The sequence below is a fragment of the Pteropus alecto genome, unplaced genomic scaffold (genome assembly GCF_000325575.1).
Source record: "Pteropus alecto unplaced genomic scaffold, ASM32557v1 scaffold110, whole genome shotgun sequence".
NCBI classification, from domain to species: domain Eukaryota; kingdom Metazoa; phylum Chordata; class Mammalia; order Chiroptera; family Pteropodidae; genus Pteropus; species Pteropus alecto.
In genome coordinates this window covers 2,847,222-2,872,373 of record NW_006431920.1, presented here as the reverse complement: position 1 = coordinate 2,872,373, position 25,152 = coordinate 2,847,222, and the positions used below count along the sequence as shown (strand labels likewise).

The 25,152-nt window shown below is 42.7% G+C and overlaps 1 protein-coding gene across 1 annotated transcript in view; it reads right to left on the bottom strand.

The window, feature by feature from the left end:
• Positions 1-1,281: 1,281 nt before the first annotated feature.
• DNER (delta/notch like EGF repeat containing) overlaps positions 1,282-25,152 on the bottom strand; it is a 175,996-nt gene continuing 152,125 nt past the window's right edge. The window contains exons 12-14 of the mRNA XM_015585382.2: positions 16,873-17,004; positions 7,225-7,471; positions 1,282-2,296 (exon numbers count right to left, since the gene is read on the bottom strand). Coding sequence (XP_015440868.1) covers positions 2,185-2,296; positions 7,225-7,471; positions 16,873-17,004 — 491 coding nt within the window. The 3' untranslated portion in view covers positions 1,282-2,184. The remainder of the gene's footprint in view (positions 2,297-7,224; positions 7,472-16,872; positions 17,005-25,152) is intronic.

Genomic DNA, 25,152 nt, shown 5'->3' with positions numbered 1-25,152 from the left:
CACCCACCATCTGCCTGACACAGAAGAAGTGCTCAGCGAGACGGATTATTATTAAACATCCAAACAAATAAGCACACGTCTTTAAATGTCTTCGATGTCGGTTGTCAGATTGTCAGAAGCCAGACTAGTGTGCCAGAACCTGGACTGGTAGGCTGCACGAATTTGCTTTAGAAAGACAAATGATGATTGAACAAAGACTGTTCAGTTTTCCGAACAAGTCCTTTCAGGGGCATCACGTACAATGAATTTAAGAATTTGGGAGATTGAAAATTATTTGAGCATGCGTGATCTAAGCAGCTCCCAAATAAAGACCAAGAAGAGGAGGAGACATGGCGGCATGGATATTGTGGGGGGTGGGGGGTGGGCAAAGGGTTCAATGAGAAAACGGAGCTCAGAATCCACCATCGTTCCCCGGCTGCCACCTGTGGATGGAGGTGTCTGTGTGCCACGCAGCCAGCAGCTTCAACGGCGAGATGGGAATAAGCAAGGTCTGTGTGTTCCCATGGGTGCTCAACCAATAGGGTTCATACTTTGTTCTTTGTTCATCCTTCACTTCCAAACGCTTAAACTAAAAACACTGACACATTGCACTGTATCATTTAATAATCAGAGTACGAGTGTACTGTGATGTCATTTGTAGGATCTGGGACAGATGTTTTGCGGGAAGAGAGGGAAGGAAAAGCATCTTAAATATTTCTTTTTGCCTAAAGCCCTCCCTCGCACCTGACTCCGGGGCTTCTCTTGGCCTTACCAAACACCGCTGTGTGAAAATTAAATGATTAAAAAATTTAAAAAAAAATGACTCTGAGACTTCAGCACAACACTTAGATGCAAAATGGCACTGAACCCGGTGTGGCTCTACGCTGTCTTCATGTTTCTATGGACCGAGTCGCTGTTTGCTAAGGTAGCTGCGTGTCACCCCCACAGGAAAGCAGTGTGGAAGATGCTCCCTGCCCGTCATGCTTAGCAGCATCTCTGGGTTTCGATGTACCTCAATAGTCACACATGCCGCATCTCACTGGCAAATCCTGCTGCAAAAGTTAAGATGAGCATTCTTGTTATTTTTTTACCATCTCTCACGTTTATGAGAAGGTAGAGATAGTTCACAACAATTAGGAGGTCGGGAGGGTTCCGGAAGGCACAGAGATGCGCTCCGCCAGCCACAGAACTGAACCCTTTGGAACATTTAAAGTGTAATAAAACAGCAGGATGGTTTATTTGATAATCAATATCAAATCCGAAGCGTTTTGTATAATTTTGAAAGAATGAGAGACAAGCGCATCCTTGACTTGGTAACATTTATTCAATATTCTTTGAAATTAGCAAGAATCAGAAGAAGCACATATCAATCAAATACAGCCACAAAAAATGTCCCGGGTATAAATAAAGATGCACTATGAGAAATACTCACTACCGAAGGAACCAGGACTCTCTTACGTTTACTACCTCTTAGCGACTAACACCGACGTAAATTTAACTTACTCACGATATAAACCCCTCGACTTGTTAAAGAAAATATAGATTCAATTCGATCATGACTTGCTTCGCTAGGCCCTTTCGTTACGCACGTTTTCAAGGCCTAGCTAGAAGACTGAAAACGACAAAAACGAACCGAAACGGTGTTTTCGCAAGGTTCAACAAAACAGTGCAGAAACAAGCTACTTACCCATGCACAGAATAAGGCAGAGGCTAATTTCATTCAGGTTAGGAATAATAAATTTAACTAGCTTCTTTTTCACAAAACAAAACACTTCAGACTTCTTTTTTAAGTAACGGGTATATTGTTCTATGCATCATACTCTACATGGTTTCCTAACTCTACTCAGAAAGCCAGCACTGGCATATCAAACTGAAACTTACCGTTGATTAGACTTACTCTGCACCAGCCACAGAAATTAATCTGGGTGTCATGACACTGTCTACCATGAAAAGACCACACACTAGTTGCAGCATAGGTTTTAGAGAGCCGAAAGTACATTAAAATGTAGTCTATGGACTCCTCAAATTCTGTTTTTAAAATATTTTTTTTTCCAAACTAAAAGCTGCAGAAAATTAGTTCTTAAATAGTCTACTGAAAACTCTTGAGCAGCTAACATTTTCAATTTCTTAAGCTTTTTATTTTCTTAAAAATATTTAAATGAGGGTGGTACCCCATCTTTTTGAAAAATAATCCCCAAAAAATGATTACAAATCTTTTGTTTTAATCAGTGTGACCAAGGGTTTGTCATCCGGGCTGTAATCCTCGTAGGCTATGGGGGTCACGTCATACATCGCAGGCCGGGCTTTCTTTCCAAACCTAAAATCACAGGGAGAGAGAACTCTGGTTAGATATATACTGGATCTCAAGTCCTGTTAAAGGCAAATGAAGAGAAAAACTTATATTCAAGAATCAAGTGGAACTATAAAAATTCCCTAAAGAATATATTCTCTAGCAAGTATGGAAATTTGAGACTTCCTCATAGCAACAATGAATGAGTATAAATATTAGTCTTTGGTGCAGGAGGTGAGAAATAGATTTCAACAAACGTAGAGTCCAAATTAATGTCGGCGCTTGTAGGTTGGATCTTGGCAAAGCGATCAGGCGTGACGGCTCTACAATGGGTTTTAAAAGAACGGGTAGTGATTTGTCTTTTTCTTCTGAGGCTCATAGGGATTTGGAGAGGCAAGTTTTTTTTACATCCACTCTAGAGCCTGGAATGCACAATGGCAGGGTGGCCTTCCCTGGACGGTGGACAGACAGACGGCTCCTCCCATGGGACTTACAGAAGGGCTGTGTGAAGGCTCGGTGGGCTTCTGAGGTTCCAACATAAGGAATCGGTAGAGGGAGGAAATGACTTCAGATAAGGAGGTGTTTGTCTACAAAACATGCCAGCACCCACCATCCGATCCCACCCGCCTTTACTCCCCAACAGCCACATATACACGTGAGCCACTGTTTTTTACTCTGAGCACAAAGCCATTGTCCCAACGGATCTGTATATTATATTTCAAAAGCCCCTTGACAGCAGGACTGATGAGCAGAAGCCGGGAGTGTCGAAATCCAATTTCAGGACTTCCTAACTAACCAGTGCTAAGTGGCGATCATTAAAAATAAAGCCGATTCAACTTCTGGGTGGTCTCTTTCATTCAAGACCTCACCTTCCCTAAAAGTCCCTGGAGAGCACTATGATTTAAACAATCTTACACAGTACCTTGCCACCCCTCCTGCCTTTTATAGACAACTTTTTTTAACTGTTTCAAGTCCAACGAGGCTCATGAAAAAGGAAATTTTTAAAGAGCTCCAATTTTAAAAACGTTGGTAAGATGAGCACCCTAGGACATCAGAGGCTTATTCACTGCAGCTTACAGCTCGTCTCTTCGCCTTTCCTATTTCTTCCTTTGATGTCTGGGAGAGTCTGTCTTCTCACATAGAGAGATGAGAAATAGAATCGAATGGGAAATGAGAAACGTTGCATTCTTCCCATGACCTTTTATTTTTAAACATTCTTCAATCTAGTATTCCTGAAATTCCTTCAGGAGCGCCAAGGCATAAATCATGCCAGGTGGGCACCAGGCAAAATGCAGAGATAAAGAGTGAAAGCCTTCTGCCACCGAGAAGCCCACAGCTTTTACTGCAATATTTAAAAGCCTTCGGTAAAATCGTGTCTAAAATGCGAAATCTTCCTGAAGGTCGGGATTGCGTGCGCATAAATATGGACTGGGCTCCAGCCTGCGGCCAGTTTATTTACATTGAGTGAGGCCCTCCTAACCTGAGACCAGGAAAGGGGGCAACGGTACAGAAGCCAATCGGATCTTCACACTTTCTCCCAAGTCTGAAAATTGCAGAGGGTGCTTTAAGGTGCAAACGTTTTGACAGTGTATTTCTCCTAAAACAGCAAGGTACGTTGGTAACAAAATGCCACTAAAAATATTAATTTAATTAATTTCGATCGTATAAAAAAACAGAAGCTAGACAAAATTATAATGTAGACCAAGGGCTAGTTCACGATAGCCTGCAAGCCGGTTCCAACCGGTGGCCTATTTTTTAAATCCGGTTTTATTGGAACAAAGTCGTGTCCATTCATGATGCCGCTGCTTCCACACCACCGGGCAGAGCTGAGTCGTCACAGAGACCCAAAGACTGGATGGGCCCCAAAGTAGCATATTGTGAGGCCCTTCACGAAGACTGTAAGAATCACTCACAATCCCTCTCTCCAAAGGATGTGACACAGGTGTCCGGCCATGTTAGCCATCACAGAAACACTGAAAGAGTCGTGGCAGCAGCAGTATCAACGTCACTGGCATCTGAACCTATTTGGTGACAAGCCTTGTATACCTAATTGCACTAGGAAAACAAAAGCTATGGCAACCAGTCGTAAGGCCGATCAAAGAGCGCACCTTCTTCTAGTTCATACTCCCCTGAAAGTCAACAGCTAAACCAATATCAGGGAGAAAGTCAGGGGCATCTGACCTTGAAAAAGGCCCAAATCAGGAGAGGCTATTCGAGAAAAAGCAATTACGTCCTTTCACAGCTCTTTTTTTTTTCTGTGATCAGGCGCTTATAGCTCGTGGAGCAGTGAGCAGTCAGATGCGACCTCAGCTCCATCACTTGGAGAATCATAGCTTCATTCCTGCCAGTCAGTTACAAACTCTCTCCAGCCTGAGTGTAAGCAAAGCAGCCATAGGACAGATGACTCTTAGGACAAGAGAGAGAGGGGCCTCCTTCTGAACCCAGCGCCAGCACCAACTGATTGTTGACATCACCAGACACTTTCTCAGTCACTCGTGAATGTCACAGATGACGCACTGGAGTGTTTGTCCTGCGCGGATGCTAAACTGCAGTCATTCTGATCCAATGTCACCTCTAGGATGGGAGACAGACCATGAAATGAACATCAGGTAGAGGCCGCTGCTGAAAACTAGGGAGACGGTAATATTAAAAAGACTATAGTTTTGTCAGTGCCTTTCTAGGGTTTCTAGGAAAAGGAAGTAAAAAGGATCAACCAGCCAGGGACCCAGGCAGGGTGTCTAAAGAGCCATGCTGTAAAAAGCATAGGTTGAAACTAAATAAATCTTTAGACGAGAGCATTCTCAGATATTTGGGAGGGTATTGCATTAATTTCAATGGTTTTATCTGCAGTCACTGGTGCATGTTTGGTTAGGAATTCTGCAGTAAGTATTTTTTGGTAAAAATTGGCACCAAATCAGAACCAGGTTTGTAAATCTGTTCAAGTTTTTCCTTTCCTTCCAAGAGTATTCAGTTAAATATCTTCCCAGTAGGCTCTATAAGCAGGGAGCCCAGAAGAATTTATCTTAAACTATTCTGAAGCTGAAATAAAATATTCTTCCTCTTGAATGCAAAAGGATCTTACTTAGCCAGATATCGCTCTAAGAGTGGAAAGGATCTGATTTCTCAGGTACCCAGGACATCCCAGGATCAAGCCAGGGATTCTGCTCTTTCTGGTGAGCTAAATCATTCCACGAAGACTCTTGAGCAACAAAGAAACTTGTCCATTCTCATCGCCTTTTCACATCGTCTACTCTCATCCGGTGATTTCAGGATACTGCAAATACTCCCGCGGGCTGGAACCACTTACTAAGCTGGTGCCCTGGGATGAATCTGTCTCTCAGGCAGATGAAGCCAGCCCCTGCCAACCACGAACCAAGATCATCCATTCATTTCAGACTAAATTTTAGTAAGACTTCAAGGGTCTGTTATGTGCCAGGACCCACAGGACATGTAGTAATAAAAGCCGCTGCCCATTACGCACGAGCTAGTGAAGGGAAGAGTCAAATAAACAATTAAGATGAGATTTTCAGGGACTGGCCTCAGGGCTTTCTAGAAACTGACGATGCTGAGTTGATGCTTAAAGAAAGGAGCCCTTGATGCGCAGCTGTGCGGGGCCCGACTTGAAAAGGGTTGAACTCGCTTTCCTGCCTCATAGTCGTTGCAATAAGGCTGGTGCAGCTCCCACGAAGAAACTGCCCTTGCCCCACCGAGGCCCTGGGGCAGATGGCTGTGTCTCCCGATTTCTCTTCCATTGCCCGGGTCTGGCTTTCGCTTCAGTAAGCAATCAGATGTGACCTCAGCTCCACCACCTGGAGAATCACTGCAAGATCTGAGTCTTGGGTTTGGGGGTTTCCTTTCGAAGAAAGCAAACTTTCTGAATCTATGAGTTTCTATGACATTCAGACAGAATTTGGATCTGCCTGTGTCTTGATCTATGTCGATGTATGACGAAGATGATATCAATATCAGTATCCCAACCAGGAGTATGTGGCTAACAGTTCCCTGGAGCCCCAATCGTAAGACACTAAGCTCGGCCCCCTTTTACTGTGGCACACTGACTTTCTGAACTGTGTGTTTCAGCTTGTTCTATAATTAAAAGATGGCGTTCTTTAACAGACAATATTGCCAGTATTTTTGTAGTAAATATTCTTTGCAAAAGTCAGCAAAAGGTTAGATTCACTGATTTTTGTAATGTATGATAGATTTGGAGAAGCGAATATAGTGTTATCTGTTTGTACAATCCTCAAATACTTGAAATTTAATTTGATTGTCGTAATTGTCTAATGAAGTGGAGTTCTCTCTTTTTACAGCGGAGGGAACTGTTTTGCGGGAGGTTAAATGACCTGCCTACAGTCCCGAGTCAGGGAGGGAGTGGCTGGGTTCAGTGAGGTCCCTCAGACGTGCAAACTCAGGTCCCTCTGTGATTCCACACCAACTCTTTGTCCCTCCAGGATTCCCTCCTCTGGAAAAAGATACTGTTTTATACGATAGGAGCTCTAAGTGGAATGATAGCTGTTGGTCATTTTTTAAGGAAATCTTTAAATCAAACGCCATAATTTTAATCCATGCCAACTCTTTGAAGAGCATCGTATCTAGAGACATTCCCAAAAGAAACTACTGAACAATATTCCATATGCAGTAATTAAGAATCAGACATTTATAGCACAGATAAACACAAATCGAATGAATGAACGTCTTCCATGAAAACAGAGTTAGCAGCAAATTAAAAGAGATTTGCTTACATGGCAGCCTAAGGATCTGTCCCCACCAACAATCTTCAATAGGTTCTATCGTACCTTAAACCTCTGTGCAGGTGTAAAGTCCTGTCCACAACAGAACCCTGGTACCAGGAGTGCGCATGTGAGACCAGCCTCTCCCTTCCTCTTCCTCTTGCCTCTGCAGTGGGCCCCCTGGCCCACCTGGTCCCCCTGGCTCCCCCGGTCCTCCCGGCCCACCTGGCGTGCCGGATGGAGGCGAGGGCGTTGCTGAACTCGCTGTCGATGCTGCGGCAGCTGTAGAACTCCTCGTAGGCCGGCCTGGAAGAGCCCTGGTACTCGATGCGGCTGATGCGGCAGATCCCCACGATCAGGATGATCAGCATGAGGACGAAGGCGACGCACAGGGCCCCGATGATGATGTAGAGCGAGTGCCGGGGCATGTTGGTGAGGCTCTCCGCCATGTGCCCGGACTTCCACTGGAGGTCTGAAGGTGAGAACAAGCAAATCGCTGGCAACGAGCCGTGGCCTTTAGCACGGGAAGATCCTTCCCGCCCTTGCACGGGTAACTTAAAATCTAAGGGCCGTCCGCACTAGGAAGGATGATTCCCTACAGATAATAATGCAGATCCAGGGCTAATTAATATCGTCAGTGTATAACGACCTCTTACAAATCGTTCTGGAAAACCAGGAACATGCCACGGAAAAACAGGCAGAGGACGTGAGAGGAATTCACCAAAGAAACACATACAGAAAGCTGTTTAGCATTATTAGTATTTTTTTAATGCAATTCCTCTGTCAGTTCCCAAATATTCTATAAAATGTTGGGTAATGACGTTTGACAAACGTACAGAAATGGGGAAGGTGTAAGTTGACAGACAGCCCTTGTGTGGAGTAAATGCTGTATTCTCTGACCAGGAAATGCCAATGTTTGGAACTTATGCTGAGGAAAGTGTCCTATGGTACATAAAGCCATAAATACACAAAGCCCGTGTACGAGGATGCTGCTCTCGCCATCACAATTTTTAAATGTTAATTTATCCACTGTTACACATTTAGAAAAGGGTTCGGAAAATGAGCGCAGACACCCATGAACTCGCCAAAGTTAATAAATGTTCATTTTTTGTGTGAGTTTGTTTTCGACAAAACAAAATGTTACAGAATATAGCTAGAGTCCCCACTCTCATACTCTCTTTATCCCACCAATAGATGACACAATTTCTAAAAGTGGACAGGTGAGAAACAACCTAAATAGTGAACTCTTGGTGAGATGGAAAGATATTCATCAAGCAGCAAAAGGATAAGAGAAGGTTACCACACGGGACCTGGTCGTACGGTACGATTGCACGGGAGCATAAAATGTCTATCCACATGCTAAAAAGCCCAGAAGGACAGAGTGATAACAATGATAAACATTTGTTCTTTTCTTACTATGGACTAAATCTCTTTGAAAACATCTCATTTAATCATTACAACCACCAGAAGACATGTTCTTCTCTCTCCCCACTTAGAGATGAGGCCTGGGAAGATGACGTCACTTCCTGGGCAAGTCTGTCGGATGCAAGTCTCCATCCGAGTCCTTAGACTCTGCCTCTCACGGCAACATGTTAACAACAGTGATCTCTGCCAGACAGAATTACACATGACTTTTCTGCCTGTCTTTATACTTCTCAGGCCTTTTCCAGGTTTTTTTTTTTTAATAATAACGTATTCCTTTTACAATAATTTAAAAATGAGCAATAAATTATTTGAAGAAAACACCCATGGGGTTATCTTCCAAAATAACTAGTGGAAGGAATGTGCACCTTAGGATCACAGCAACCTTGCTTTCAATCCAGGCTACAACGTTTACTTGACCTCTCTTCATTTATAAGATGAAAATAGCAACATATACCCCATAGGCTTGCCGTGAGCATAAGCTAAAAAACACATTAAAAAAAAAAGTAAGAAAGTCCCCGGCTGCATATGTGGCAGGTGGTCCCTATGCAGAAGCAGCTCAGGTGGTGAAAGAGGAAAAGTTAAAGAGAAGGAGGCTGGTGTCCTCTGTGCCACATGCCCTGAGCTGAGGCTCTCGAGCATCACTCCAAAAAAGCACCAACCTGTATGCTCAAGGCAAAAATGGAAGGCTAGGGTGTAATCTGTGTGTCTGGCACAGATCAGGAGCGTCACTTGGGTCCTACTGACAGCCTTGCACACAGATAGAATGCTCTGTAACATGATCGAGATTTGAAAGGAAGCTGTGAAAATTAGAAAGGGCCAGGGAAGACCAAAGAGAAGCTAAGCTCCTGTCAAAAAGAGGATGCCTTCTCTGCTTGTACCGCCACCACCTCCAGGCCATCGCTGCCATGTCGGGACTCCAGGCGCCTGGAAATGGGTTCGGGGGGCAGGGAGGTGGGAATGGGGGCATGGGAACAGGCCTGAGTTCCTCAGGACTCTTCTCATTTTAGGGGAGAGTATTTGCAACCTCTTCAGTGACCACAGACTCTGAGAACCAGCTGTTCTTTGCCTTGAAACGTCACAGTCTGCAGAAGACAGATAAACACCCAAACGAGGATCCAAGCACAAAGACCCCATTTCCTAGAAGCCTCCTGGGAAAATGACACGTGCCCGGAGCCTGGATGGTGCCTGAGAGCTTAAGAAGAATGGGACGAATAAAGTGACTCCTGAGTTTGCGTCCAGATCTCATGACTCCTGCATTTTTCACGAGGCTTCACCCTCGAAGCCTCGCTTTGCCATGTGAGCCTGCCCACCTGAGCTCGCACCGCCCGTGGAGCAGAAAGACTAACCATCAGTACAGTCGCTGTTCCCTCTGAGCCAATGCACATACAGGCAGATGGACCGACATAAATCACTGCAAAGAAATGGTCGCAGTGGAAGACAGAACGTCTTTTGTGAAACTGGAACCGAGACCCCGCCCCCAAACCGGCAACCATTTCACTTGGCAATCACTAGGCACACTGAGAGACAACTCATTTTCCTGGCTGGAAGAGAAGCGTGACTCACTCGGTTTGCAAGTGTTTCAACATGCTCTGAAAAATCCAGTTGCAGGCTGGAGTCCAACACGCACAGAGCGTGCTATAACACTCACTTAGCATCAACACGGAGGCAGCCAGTGCTGTTTCTGCTCCGGCTCTGATTGCTACGGCAGGACCACCTGAGTTAGGGACCTCACGGCTGATGCACGACCTCGTGCAAATAGCTTATTTGAACTGCGTCCACACGGGGAGCACACAACCACAAGGCCGTGACCCCCGGAAAAACGACTGTGCCGGGTCCTGTGCCCTGCACGTTGTCCCAGGCCTGAGGAGCTGCCTAAACGCTCGCGTGTCTGACCATCTGCTCTGTTTCCCCAAACTCTGTATTCCAAGCTGTTTGGACTTTTGGGAAAACTTTCTCGAAATTTCTCCTAAAACCTCAGCTATCCACCTCCCTCCCTTCCCCGCATCCCCGCTTTTTATTTGCTTTTTCTGCCTATTGTCATCTACAGCTTCTCTGATAAGTAAATGTGGCTGCTTTATACACTAATCAGATTAGCAACCAGGCTGGAGGAGAATAAATCCAACGCTTGGTCTGAGAGGCAGCAAATTGATCTGCACCAGGTGGCGGCAGCTGCCGCTTCTGGGGCCACGTGCTCTCGTAAGTCATCGTTCTGCCACGTCCTAGAGTCCCAGTGCATGAATCATTTACTACGCTGGCTTCGGCACTGCTTGGGGAAGAATCATGCACCAGCGCCCGCGGGCTGAGGTGATCTCATCAGCCCCAGCAGGTGCGTGACCAGGATCTGTGTGCACAAACTGCTCAGGGAAAAAATGTCACAATTACGGATCTGAGGGATCAGTGGTATTTCGGCTTAAACTCCAATTTCTTGGAGGTTTTGTATTTTCCAAGTGCTTTTGCATTTACTATTTCAACTGGTCCTAAAATATCACCTTGAGCTAGGGAGAGGGGCTGTACCGGAAGGGATGCTCAAGGTGAAAGGCAGTTAATGGCCAAGCTGAGAATAAAACCAGACCTACCAACAATCTCCCCTCCACCAAAAGAGATGTCACTGGAGTCATTAATTGAATTCTAAGCTATAGTGTCCATATCTTTTTTTTTTTCATTTACCTAGGTGAATGTAGCTAGAATAGTTAATATGTCCACCTATTTATTTAAAAAGTATGAAAGTAAGTAAGTTGGGACTGTGTTTTGTTTAGACGTCACTTAGATAAGTAGATAATTTTTGAACCATCTGCTGCCTGGAACAAATGCGAGGAAGGATTTCAAATTTCTATATGTTTTTCACGGCTAAAAGTAAGCTGGACAATCAAAGGAGTTGAGACTGAAAAAAGTTAACAACTCTTATTAATCATAATCAGAAGAGGAAGGAGTAAGAAAGGGAATGGAAAGAAAAGCTCATCTTCTTCATAGGCACCTAGTCACTGAACAAATATTAACTAAGCACCTACTATGTGTCAGGTGCCTGACACATAGTGCTGGCTGTCTGAGATTAAGAGCAAGGGAAAATAGAAAAGTGGGCTCGTCGGAGGCTGGGATGTGGGGGAAAAGAAGAGATAAAAAAGAAAGAAAGACAGTAGAACGATGCTCGCCGGGCGCTGAGGGCAGGGGGTCATGGGAGTTAGTGTTTAATGGGCACAGAGCTTCGCTTTTGCAAGAAGAAAGTTCTGGAGATGGATGGTGGTGACGGTTGCACAACGATGCATGTAATGCCACTGAACATCCACTTAAAAATGGTTACGAGAGTTAATCTCGTATTATTTGTATTTTGACACAATAAAAAATTGGAAGAACATTTAAAAAGGGAAAAGGCTATATGTTCTTAGAAAACTTAAAGAAAAGATGCTTCTGACTGCATATGAAGAAAGGGTTTGAGGGGCTAGAATAGAAACCAAGTGACATTAAACAAATGGAGAAAATCTGCATAAACTACCATGGATAAACACTCAGTATATGATAAATATCAATATATTCTTAAGCATAAAAGCAAGAAGCTGAACGGTATTATAGAACATTCACATTTGTATGGGAGAAAATAAAGACTTACATACTGACCGAATACACCAGGGAAAATCCACAGTAAGGGGTTAACAATTGCTACCTCTGGGGAGTGAAATGGAGGTCTGAATGAGGAGAGAGATTCATTTTATTTTTTAAAAATCTAGCTGATATGAAAATACGAATCAAAGAACCCAACCGATTTGTACAATAAAGACAGCCCACATAACATAATCATTTGATAGGTTTCTTCAACCATCGTTAAAGCCCACACATTTTGAAGAGAAGAGGCCCAGGTCATTGTCTGTATCCCCTGCAGGCCCCTTCGCTGGGCTCCTGGAGCTGCCTGCACAAAGCCCTATGGCAACTCCCATTATGTGTCATGAGCCACCCCTGAGGCGGACACTGTGCCATTCATCTCTATATCATGTGCTCACGTTCGACGTCTGACAATAAGAGGCCCTCGATTATTGATTGAATGTGCAATCCAAGATGGCCTATCCACCTATTTCTCAACTGCAGAACATCACTAATTCAATATTTAACCATAGATTCAACTGTTCAGTGCACATAATTGGCCGACTGTCTATCAGCAAGATTGACTGTAACTCTAACTGTATAAACCCTAAGGCTCCTATACACGATACATAACACCACTATGTAAAGATTGACAGGAATTTTGATTTTTAGACCTTGATTCTTGGAAAGTAAAATTTTTATTAAAATCCCCCCACCAAAACAACAACAACAACAAAAAACAAAAACAAATAAACAAAAAACTATGATCAGTCCTAAGACTGTAAGAACAAGTAGCAGAGAATTAAAATTTTACCAGGGTTGTTAGTTAATTTCCAGAATTTAGGGTTTGCATTTGCCTCTGAATATGTATAAAACACCACAGCTACTTGATTGATTCTCTTAGGATAGTTCTGCATTAATCTTCTTGATGGTTTTAATAAATCTTTGTGGTCTACTCAATTTCCGCTTCTTACTAGAAGCCAAATAATAACTCTAAAGAGGCAAATTTCTAAGAAACATCCGTTATTGAGGTAGACACTGGGCATAGGACATAGCCATGGAGCCACTAAAATGGTATGTGAATCCCACTGAGCCTCAGAATCTCTAGGGATGGCTAATGAAAAAGTGATTCATTTCCCTGTGCAGCACCCTGCACAGGCGAGGGCTTAGTTTTCTGGATGTGTATGAACTCTAAGTGTGTATTTGTGAGTATCCCATATATATTTTATGCTGAATTTCTCTTTCCTTGTGCACTAGGAAACATTCCGTGGTGTTTTGTAAGGGAAAAGGCAAAATGAAGTATCTGCCTGATTATATTTGCGCTTCCTGGCAGAGTATGATACTGCTTTGAGGGTGGATCCTTTAATTCTAAAGCTAGAAGGAAGAACACTAAACATTTCATTTTATGGGTGATGAAACGGAGCTCTAAAAATGAATTCTCCTTCCTCCCCTCTTGCGGTTGGTCAGGTGGCGGGAGCCTCAGGCCTGGAACTGTTTCCTGTTCTTGAGAACAGCATTCATTCTACTTACCACATCCTGTGCCTTTCATTGGTTTGTCATGTTTATGCAAATATTCATCATAATGATTAAGATGGTGCTGTAACAGGAAACGCTGTTTCTAAATCATACCACAATATTACAGTGTTTAAGGACCCACGGGAAGAAGAAACGAGACACTCCTGGTAGGGTGCTCTAGTGGGCAGAAGCCTCGTCTCCCAGGGTCGAAGACGTCCTGGTTTTCAGAATCTGTGTGTTACCGTACATGGAAAAAGGGCCTTTGCAGGTGCGATTAAATTAAGGGTTTGTGGGTGGAGGGATTATCCTGGATTATCCAGGTGGGCCCAATGTTATCACAAGAGTCCGTGTAAGGTAAGAGAAAGAGAGAAGCATGAGAGCTGAGAGATGAAGGTGTACGAATGGGAGCAGAGGTCGGCACGATGCGACTGCTGGCTCTGAGGACAGAGGAGGGGAATGTGGACAGCCCCTAGAAGCTGGAGAAGGCAAGGAAAAAGATTCTTCTTTAGACAGCCCTGCTGCTGGCCCCAGTGAGACCCATTTTAGACTCCAGTCCTCCAGAATTAGAAGATGATAAATTTGTGTTGTTGTTTCAAGCCATTAAATTTGTGGTAACGTGCAGTAGGAAACTAATACGGGTGGCCGGGGAAGGTATCTGAGAAAGTGCCATTTAAGCTGAAACCTAGACGCTGAGAAGATACGTGTGCTAAAATCGAAAGCAAGAGAGTTCTAGGCATATGGAATAGTACAGGCAAAGGCCCTGAAGGCAGGAATGAACTTGACCTGTTCGAGGAAGAGAAGGAAGGAAAACGTGGCTAAAGCAGAGTGAGTAAGAAAAGGAGGCAGGCGACGTGGCCTCTGGAGGCAGAGGTCGGGCCCATGCAAGGCTCCCATGCTGCCTTTGACAGCTCAGCAGGTGCATGGGCCAGGCCTCCCTCTCGTCTCCGTGCACATCTGACCTTCCCTGACCTGACCTTACACCATCCAGGGAGCCTCTTCTTGGTTGCTGGACACTTCGGAAGCTCGCAGATGCCCACGGGGTTAAAAAGGGACCTCAGAGGCCATAGGTCCCGTGGCTCTACATGGCTGGAGGCCTCTTACATCTTCCCTGTCTGCTGACAGGCCAGACTCTGCTTGTAATGCTGGTCCTTGGATCCACTCCATGCGATTCAGATCCAATTCCCTAGACACTGGCCACTGACTCCAGCTACACTTCACTGGAAACTTCCATGCATGTTCTCCATCGTTACACTCAGGTCAAGGGTGGAAGCATCCAGCACTGTGAGCCTAATCTGTGATGACATTTATTTCAATACGTTGGTTTCATGGAGAGAGGCAAATGAGATCATCAGGTGGAAATCGCTGTTCTGGGCAAACAGAGAGCCCATGCGTGGACCAAGATGTGCCATCACCCTCGGCCGCTCGGGGTGGCCCATGCCCTGCAGATGCACTGTCTAAAAAGACAATTGCAAAGTTTCACCTCCCCGGGCATAGCTCCTAGTATAGGAGCTACAATAGTGTGGAAAGAAAGAGAGAGGTCAACTAGCATTTATTTAGTGCCTACTGCATAGCAGAAATACGCACATATTTGCCTCCTTTAATCCTCACAGCCACCTTCCTGTCACCATTTTACAAGTGAGAAAGACGAGGTTCCAAGAGGTAAATTTGCTTGTACAGGTCACATAGCTAGAATATGTAGCCAACTTTTATCCTTTTTATTATTTCATCCTTGTGTGTCCTTTTACTTATACTATCATCGTTGGAAGTAAAATTTAGATTTTTTTATAATTATAGAATTTTATCTCAGAACTTCCTGAAGGTATTCTGTGCGCCCCTGACTTATCCACACTCTCTTACATACTTATTTTCGCAACTAAGATTTAAAAGCTATAAATTAGATATTCTGCCCCAGGGTGCAAAATTTGTCATTTCACAATATTACCAATTTTTAGAATGAAAACTGGTCCCGTTTTATGGCTAAGTACACTGAGACACAGCACAACAAAGTACAGCCACATGGGAGTGCCAAGGCCAGGGTGGGAAGTAAGATCCTACTAACCCAAGTCTGCAGTCTTTCCCACCAAAGACCCTGCCAGACTGGACTTAACATCCTACACCGATTTTAGTCTTCGCGTCCTACACATCACAGCCCTTAGCATCCCTTTCCTCCTCTTTCTTCAACAAGGGAGTGTTTCTCACTCATCTTCAGCAAGGACAGTGGGTCCGAGGACCATTCTGTTTAGGAGCATTTGGGAAGGCTGAGGAGGAGGCCTTAAAACCTTCTTCCCTCTCAACCTCTGAGTCAAGAGCAAAGACAAAGAGAGAGCAGAGAAGAGGCCAAATAGCACCTTCGTTACTGGTCAAGTTGAAGTTGGAGAATCTGGTCCATATCTGCGAATAAGGTTTCCTAATACTAACCACCTCCGCCTCAGACGCACACTGAGAATCAGACGAGCCCATCCAACCACAGTCAGCGTGGACCATGAGTGAGAGGCCCGCTCCTGAAACATGTCATGGAGCGGAGGCAGCCGACAGGCCAGCTCAGAAGGAGACAGACAGACAGGGCCATGTAGACATACCTTCCCCCTGTGAAACTCACAGCAGATGAGCTGTCTTGACCCGATGAAGAGTAGGGGACGGGGTGAGAGGCCCCGGGAGTGAGCTCATGAAAGATCCAACTGCCCCAACTAAATTCAATTAGAAGGAAACACTGTCCAAAGGTGAATTCTTAGCAATTTACAAGACAACTGAAAACCTGATTCCCTGTCATTTCTCATTTTCACCTCGACCCTAGTAGATACACTGTTTTAAGGTATAAAATCTTGATTCTGACATTTCAAACTTCTGTGCTCATCTTTAGAGAACACTCAGCTCTCAGCAGCTCAAAACGTTTTTCAAATTTTCTTTTATGCTCATGCTCACTGGACTCTTCTCCAGACATCTGATGGAACCTAATACATTTGCAGACACTTCAAGACAGAAACGCAAGGTGAATTTACATTCAGCGTGGTTTTTTTTATGTTTTCAACACAGAGACTCTATTTTGTGACATGATCCTAATGTTCTCGGGTTAGCACATTTTTGGCTGTTTGGCAGCACTGAACTCTGGATGACATCTGCACGTCCTCGTCTCAGTGGAAATGCTGAATTCAGACTCAGGAAAGGAGTGCAAGTGGCATAATACGGTGAGCAAAAAATATGACACTAGGATCTGGGAGGCATGGTGACTCAGGTGATCCCTCTGGGCCTCACTGCCTCATCTGGGAGTGACGTGGGGCTGGCTGGACATGGTCAGTCCCTCTTCTTGATGAATGAAAATGTGAGGCTGAATGACAGCAGCTGAGCGGCAGAAATACTTACGGATTTCACAGTTTGCTCCCACCCAGCCGTGTGGGCAGTGGCAGGTATAACCATTGGACTGGTCCAGGCAGGTGCCGGCATGGTGGCAGGGGTTACTGTCACATTCGTTGATGTCAATGTCACACTCTTCGCCTAAAGAGAGAAAGAAAAGTGGCCGTGAGGCAGCTAGGTGCACCAGCGGCTCTGTCACCCACCACTTCTCTGGCAAAGCAAAGATGGGAGGCTGGGGTCATGATCTCTAGCGATGGAACACGATTCGCCGCTTGCATAAAGCACAGAACTCTCCCAAAATTCCAGGCAATGGATCGTTTACTTAAGTAAAACTTCTAAAGAAAGAAAAAAAAAAATGGTACTGGTAAAAAGAATCTTCTTTAATCTATTAAACGAATTAACTGACGCTGATTCCCATGTTTGAACAAACCTTTTAAAAGTTTATCCGAAAAGCAAATTTGGGTTCCTAATTTTATTAAAGAAATCTAGTTTATTTTGTATTTTGTCGGCTGAATCTTCTCACTTATTTTTCTGAGACTCCAGGAAGCTGAAAACTTAGAGTTCACGATTTTTTTTTTTTTTTTGTACCGAGGGTTCGTGTGTCTGGACATTTGACTTTTTCTGGATAGTTCTAAGGCACAGCTATGTGCCTAGATTGGGTCAATTATGAAAATTTACTCCACTTCCCAAGTCCCAGGCTGCACTGAAAGGCTTGGAAAGAGCATCAGGCCACCGGAGAGACAGCTATGACGTCTGAGGACAATAATTTTCCCCGGGCAACGGTGGCCCAGTCTTGTCCTTCCCCCATAAAGAAAAATGTGACCTAGAGCTCCTGACCCGGCATTCTGGGACACCCCTGTCCCCCCTGAGGGAGAGCCTGATTTAAACTTATGAACCAGGACGCAAGCTGATGTCACCGTGGTCCAAACCCCACTTTACAGGAAAGAGCTTGTTATTAGAGTTACGTGGACGAAGACATCTTTGGGTGATTAGAAAGCCACACTGTAAGTCGGTACAAACGGGGTGTGCTTCGGAAATTGAAACGCATCTCATCGAAGCTGAATAGAAGAGGACACTTCACATTGAAAGCAATCTCTCTCAAAAGTTTGAAAATGAGGAAAAGAAATTTTTTGATATAGGCCTCCGTTCGCTTAGATAAATGTAAAAATTGATATTAAAAAAAAAAAGGGAAAAAACCCTCCTAGCACTGCTATAGTAATAGACGAAAGCAAAGGAGCAAAATCAAATATTTCGTCCACTTTCAAATGGCAATGTGTCGGTGTACACTTGCGTAATTACTTCCAGGCTTACTTAATTAGCACCGAAGTACTTTTCTATCTGTTATTGATTTACTTTGCATTTATAAAACCACCATATGACACTCACGGACCATTTTAGAAAAGGAATCTCACACTAAAATATTTCATGTATGTTTCATTTCACGTTCCTTTCATACCCGGCATCCGACTATTTCATTTTTGAAGTAAAATCTGTCAAACGAGACATGTACTTCCAGGTCCTAGTAGGTTGATTATAATTCACTAGTGTCTAAGTGAATTTGTTTCTCCAAGTAAATATCGTCATTTACGTCAATAGGAAAGACATGAAACTGATTGCCTCTTACTAACCTATTTCAAGGGTTGTCTTTCTATTAATGGGGCAATCACTCTGAGCAAGAAGGGCAGAGACGAGACTATTACAAATGGCATTACGTGGTAGTCTGGTTGAAGAGACATATAAACAATAAAGTACTGAGAAATACTACAAGAATGAAATCAAAGGCCTTGACAAATATATACATCGCCTCTACTTTCCAACCATTTAGGAAGACAAGCCAAATTGAAGTATTTACTAAACAATAGCTTTCTTTAGCTGGCAATCAGAGTACTGCAAATTCTGATATAAGATGCCTTGTTGTCTTTGCAACAATGGCAGTAGAAACGACCTGACTTCTCCCTACTTCTAGGGTCTGACAAAACTCAAAAGCCCACTCTGCTCCAGAAGTCCAATGTCAAACGCTTCTAATTCCTTAAACTATGGGTAATCCCAGAGCTGTTCGTCCAGTCCATCCAGTCCTGCTCCGCTCTGGCCCAGAGCTTCCTCAAGGAGGTAAATGCCAAATGCAGGATCCAGAGCCACCCTAGTGTGTGCACTTGGTTCTTGGACCTCTAATATAATCAGGAGAAGTCCAAGTGTTCTTGGGAACCACTATATTGGAAGGATTTGGGAGAAATAGAGAATGGCAGGAGAAAATAAGATGAACTCTTTCTCTAAACATTTATCAAATATCTAAAACCCGGAGAGAATCCCAAAACTTTCCCGCTCTGGCTTTCATCACCACAGGGTCCCTAGAGCTATACTGGAGATTAAATGACATTAGTTAACGATATAAACTCCATGCCAGCCGGGGGCCCAAAGAGCTATTCCACAGCACTTGTGCTCTGGCAGAACGCTGGAGCGACAGAGTTCGCAGATACCTTGAGATTTACTCTAATGGCCTATTTTACAGACTAACACTCTTATGCTTCCCGTTGAATCCGTGTTCCCCCAGCTGGCTCTCAGTTTGATGCCTTCGCTGTATCACATGCTGGGGGAAGGAGTACGGAGTATCCCGATGATGGAGGCACTCAAGGAAAATTTCGACCAGAAGACTCCTAACAAAGACTGTTCTCTGCCTTACAGCGATCACGCTTTTTGCCATCAGTCTTACACAAGTCATTTAAAGATTTGTAATGAATTATGAAGAGCAAGTTTGGGTTCATTTACATTTCTCTATATTGAGAGTATTATGTATTTTTTATACATTTCAACACCCCATTATTCCAGTCCCAAGCAATATGTAGTCTAGCTTATTTTACTAGAAAAGTTCTTAGTATATCATATCATCTTTCTTTACTCATAATTGACTTAATAAATCGCTATGCTTTTGCTGGCTTTAGCCAAATGACTTTTTCATTGATTTGCTTATTTTTAAAAAATTTGCATTGGAGAAAAATCAATTTTAAATCGCTGTCGTGCGCAAATAACATTTGTAAAGAGAATACAAAATGAAATTTCTACTTGACTAAGGCTAGAAATCGGAGTCTGAAATTTAAATCTTTCACAATTGATTTTTAATCTACTACTTTCTAAGAGGCAATATGTATCATAGACATCAAATTTGGTAGCATTTATGCAAATTTATAAGTGTACTATTTAACTTATCTTTCCTTAGATAAATTAAAATGAAAAAGATTTTTAAAAAATCAAAAGTCACTGCTGTTAGTAAATTCTTGGGTTAACAGAGCCCACATTAAATGATATCGATGAAAATCATTATAATCATAATACCTTGTATTAAATATGTGCCTACTATGTGCCAAGCACTGGACTGGGTGCTTTACTTCTGCCTTCATACTTGACAAGCATGTCATTCCAGATTAAATGAATCTTAAAAAGTATTTGGAATTTCTTCTACCAGGATGGAGTAACTGGAACCTGTCTTGCCCTCCCACTGTAAATAATTAGACAAGTGGATGAAATATATGTTTTTTAAAAAATACTTTTAAGACATTGGACAACAGGCAGAGCATGACCGTGACTGCTGAGAGAAAAAGAAACAAAACAGCTGAGTACCATGATCATCTTGGCTTTCTGCCTGGAGTCAATTTAAAACAGAATGGTTTCACCGAGCTGAGAAGAACTGGATTTTGTAGAGACCGAGAGAGTTGTAATTTGTAGGACGGACTACCACAGAAGATACAGCCACTCGTAAAAAGAGCATAAGGAATATGCTGTGTCCCTCGAGTCTGTTACTGAGTTTTATGCGTGAGTAAATGAAGCTCCACAGGCCTGGGAAACAAGATAAAAGATGAACAGTTTCCAAAGCTCACAGAGGACTGGGAAGGATCCAAACTCTCACAAGTCAGAGTACAGATATTTCATTGATCATCCAGTGCATTCACCTTAGCAGGAGAGCATGACATTCCCTGAGTAAAAGGTACCATAGACTCATCCCCCCAAATATTAAAAATGAACCTTGAAAGGATCAGTCAGGTTGACAAGTAACTTATTTACTTGCCACAAAAAAAGGCCAGCACTTTTAAAAGAAAGACAATAAATCCAATCACTCAACGACTTTACTAACAATGTCCGGCATCAAACAAAAATTATTAGACAGGCAAAGAAGCAGACATGCGTAACCCATAACCAGAAGAAAAATCTGGTTTTTCTTCTGTTCAAAAGACAGAGACCTAGAGGTAACAAATGATGGCGAGTAAACAAGGAGTCTGCTCAAAATGTAAAGGAAAACATGAAAAAGCAATGAGAGTAAAAATGGAAGATATAAAAAAGAACCAAATGAAACGTCTAGATATGAAAAAATACCAAATTAAAAACAAAACAATACAGAGCAGTATTAACAGATTAGATGCTACAGAATAAAAGATTAGCAAACTTGAAAATAGAGCAATAGAAGCTAGACAAGCTGAAGCTCAGGAAAAACATGTTTTTAAACTTAACAGAGACTCAGTGATCAGTTTTACAATTTTTAGTAGTTTATCACAGATGTAATAAGAGTCCCAGGAAATGAGGAAGAGGCAGAAAATAATATTTGGTGGAATAGTAGCTAAAATTTTTCTAAATTTGATAAAAACTGTAAGACCACAGATCCAAGAAGTGCAACAAATCCCATGCAGGATAAACACCAACAAAATCACACCAAGGTACATCATAATCAATTGCTAAAAGTCAATAATAACGGAAAAAATCTAAAAACAGTCAGAATGAGACTTCCGCTTCCAAAAAGATGGATCAGAAATATTTTTCCTATATCCCTCACTAAGTACAAGCAAAACCCTAGACATTATGTGTAAAACAAACATGAGACGATCTGAGAGGTCAAGAGGAGACAGAGCAGCTAGGAACCTCAGGACCCAAGGAACAACACGATGGTGAGCTTTCTGAGTCTCCTTTTGACCCCATATATTCCAGACCAGGTGCTGGAAAAGCCAGCAGCCCAGAAATGCCAAAAGGCGCAGGGGGGAAAAAAGTCCCAAGTATATAACCCACTCATAAATAATCCATGGTTCAAAAAGAAAATCTAAAGGAATCCAAAAAAAATTGAACTAAATGAAAATGAAAATACAAAATAAAATTTGCAGGACACAGCCAAAGAAATATGGAGGTGAGAATTTATAGCACTAAATGCATACATCAGAAATGAGAAAAAGTCTCAAATCAATAATCTAAGGTCCCATCAAAAAAAGAGCCTAGAAAGAGAAGAGCAAAATAATCACAAACTGAAAGCCGATCTCATAAGGTAAATGTGACATTGGATTGAATACCTAACTATATAACAATGATCTGCCAACTTCACTCCACTCAGTCAATTAGGGAGCTTTTGAGCACTTAATAGTTGGCCAACAGTAAGTTTTGCTAAACCTCAGGTATAATGCAAGAGTATCTGGTTCCAAGGTAGCAGTTCAAAGAGCAGAGGCACCATTGTTCCTTACGTGGTGGTAGTAAATATCTTATCGACCTCTCCAATGCAATTCCAGCTCTCAGAATACAATAGGTTCTTTTTAAAGGGGGGAATAAATGGTTCTATGATTAAATATATTTGGGAAATAAAGGCAAATAAGATTCTTTACTGTAAGCCCTCTGAGCCTTAGTATGCAGACATCTCATGAATCTCCATGTGGCGTCTACTGTATCCCAAATTTACTTGGCCACAGACATTTTTTCCGTGGAGCATCTCATGGGACCAGTGTTCTGTGAAACACATTAACGGTTCAACTTTCCAAACAATTTGAGGAACTATTCGATGGTCCTTTTCATTTTAAAAGATTACCAGAGATGACTAGAAATAGACATCTGTTGTTTTCAAAGACCAATTAGTGTGATGTTTGAACCTACTTCAGTGGAAGAGTCCTCCTGCGTGCTATGATCGGGGTGAGGACCATAAAGAAAGGCCTAGGAGTGGGGGATGGGAGGATGGATAAACAGAGGACTGGGAGGCAGGAGACAGGAGGAAAAAACATCACTGAGAAGAATCTGGGGTGTTCAGAATCAAGCAGGTGAGGGGCCCTGGAAATGCTGAATGGGGCCAGACCACTCACGTCCCGATGGTCAAGTTAAGGGCTTTGACCTTTTTCTGAAAGACAATGAAATGTCAATAGGCAATTTTTTTCCCCAATAGGCAAATTATAAGTAGGGAGCACCAAGATTAGATTTTCAGGAACTATGTAAATATGTAAGTATGAAATACGTAAGTATTCTCCTGGACCTTGGGATTTCATGCTTGGAAAATTAGCTCAGAAGATAATCAGATAAGTTCACAGAGACGTCCTAGGGGTGATGAGAAATAGGTGTGGGGAGACCAGTCGGCAGGGGCTGCACTCATGCAGGCAGGAGCTGAAGGTCGCCTTGCGTTGCCTCTAGGGAGAAGTGAGAGCCTCTACAGGGTTTTCAGGGGCCTTTGGTTGTCGGATGCAGGTGAAGAGGAATAAGAGGAGAGTACCACAGTATTCCCCAGTTCCTGTCCAGAATTTCAGGTGGTAGTAACACCATTTAATGAGCTAGCAAATATTTAAAGAAAGAAAGGAGAAGAAAATCTCTAAGTTTGAGGTGTCTTTGAGAGACATCCAAGAGTCAGTGCTGAGTGGGCAGGTGGAGATTTGCTAAATATTCTGGAGAAGAGATTGTATTTTATTTCCCATAAGATACCAAGATAAATTTCAAATGGATTAAACATTTACATGAACAAAATGAACTCATACATGAATGGAATAAAATAGGGGTGTATTTATAAAACTTGATGCATATAGGTTCTTTCTAGCACAAAACAAAAAAAAAATCAAGATTTAATTATATAAAATTTAAATATGATATATGGAAAATAAAACAATCCCTTTATAAACATTTAAATGGCAAATGACAGTGGGAAAATATTTGCAACTTATGGCAGATAAAATGCAATAAATTTATTATAAAGGGCTATTTCGAATCAAGAATGGAGAATAACATAAATGGCCTCGGAGAATAGCGAACAAAGGATACAGATAGAGTTTATAAAAGAAGAAACACGAATGGCCATAAACATATTTAAAAAGTATTCCACCTCACTAGGAATCAAAGAACTACAAATTAAAACAATACTTCAATGCATTTTTAGCCACCAGAATGATGATTCTCAATATTTGTGTGACAACAAAGAAATAGATACTCCTGTGCACTCTTGGTGGGGTGACTATCGGTAAAATGGTGTTTCCTGGAGAGAAATATGGAAATATGTAAGTATTCTCCTGGACCCTGGAATTTCATTCTTGGGAAATTAGCTCAAAGAAAAAGTCAGATAAGCACCCAGAGACATACATATAAGAACATTCATTGCAGGGTTGTTTCTAACGGAAAAGTTATCAACTCTCCCAAGGCTGAATTGACAATGGGTTAAAAAAAAAAATGATATTTTATATACTGGACTAAAAGGCAGCCAGTAAAAATGATAAAATAAGAGCATATTTCTTGATGTGGAAACACATTTATGATATACATATATTTGTGAGGGAGAAGGAGGTTACAATATAGTATGAGCAGTATGATTCCTTTTATGTTCAAATAGATGTACAATTATATCAGGGTTATTAATTACCAGTCATTATCCCTAGCTCCTCGTAGTGAAGTTTTAAGTGATGTTCTTCCTATCGCACTATACTTTCCAATTTTTCTTCCACGCTTTTTATTATTCGTGGGATAAAAATATCTGAAAAAAAAAAAAACAGGATGCTTCCCCAATATTATTTTTGCATCCATTGATGAGTGTAAATGTCTCTGTGTGTGTGTGTTTATAAACCAGTCAGCAAAACAAAACCATCTGCGAATGACTTTCTGGAGTGAACCCACACCCCAGTCCCAGGCGAACCCGAAAGGAAAGCACAGGATGTGACAGAGACAAATAGAAAGATCAGAAGTTGCTTCTCCCACATTTTGACTGTTGGCATGCTCCCCAGAAGCACGAATGGGACTCCCCAGGAATGGGCTGGGGACCCAGGCTCTGGGAAGGTGGTGATTTAGCAGGGGAGAGGTGAGCTGGCAAAGTCTCTCCAGCCAACGACAACATGGTGTCCTGCAGCTTAAATACTCATCTGCTCCTACGGGCTCCTTGCCCGTCAGCCTTTCCCAACCTGCAAACCAGAGTGACCCCAGTACTTTTGTTGGTTGAGCAAAGCTCTGAAATCATAGACGTGTCCCCTGCTCTACACATTGGGACAGAGTGTCCCGGGTTCTGTCGGCAAAGCAAAGGGTGGAACC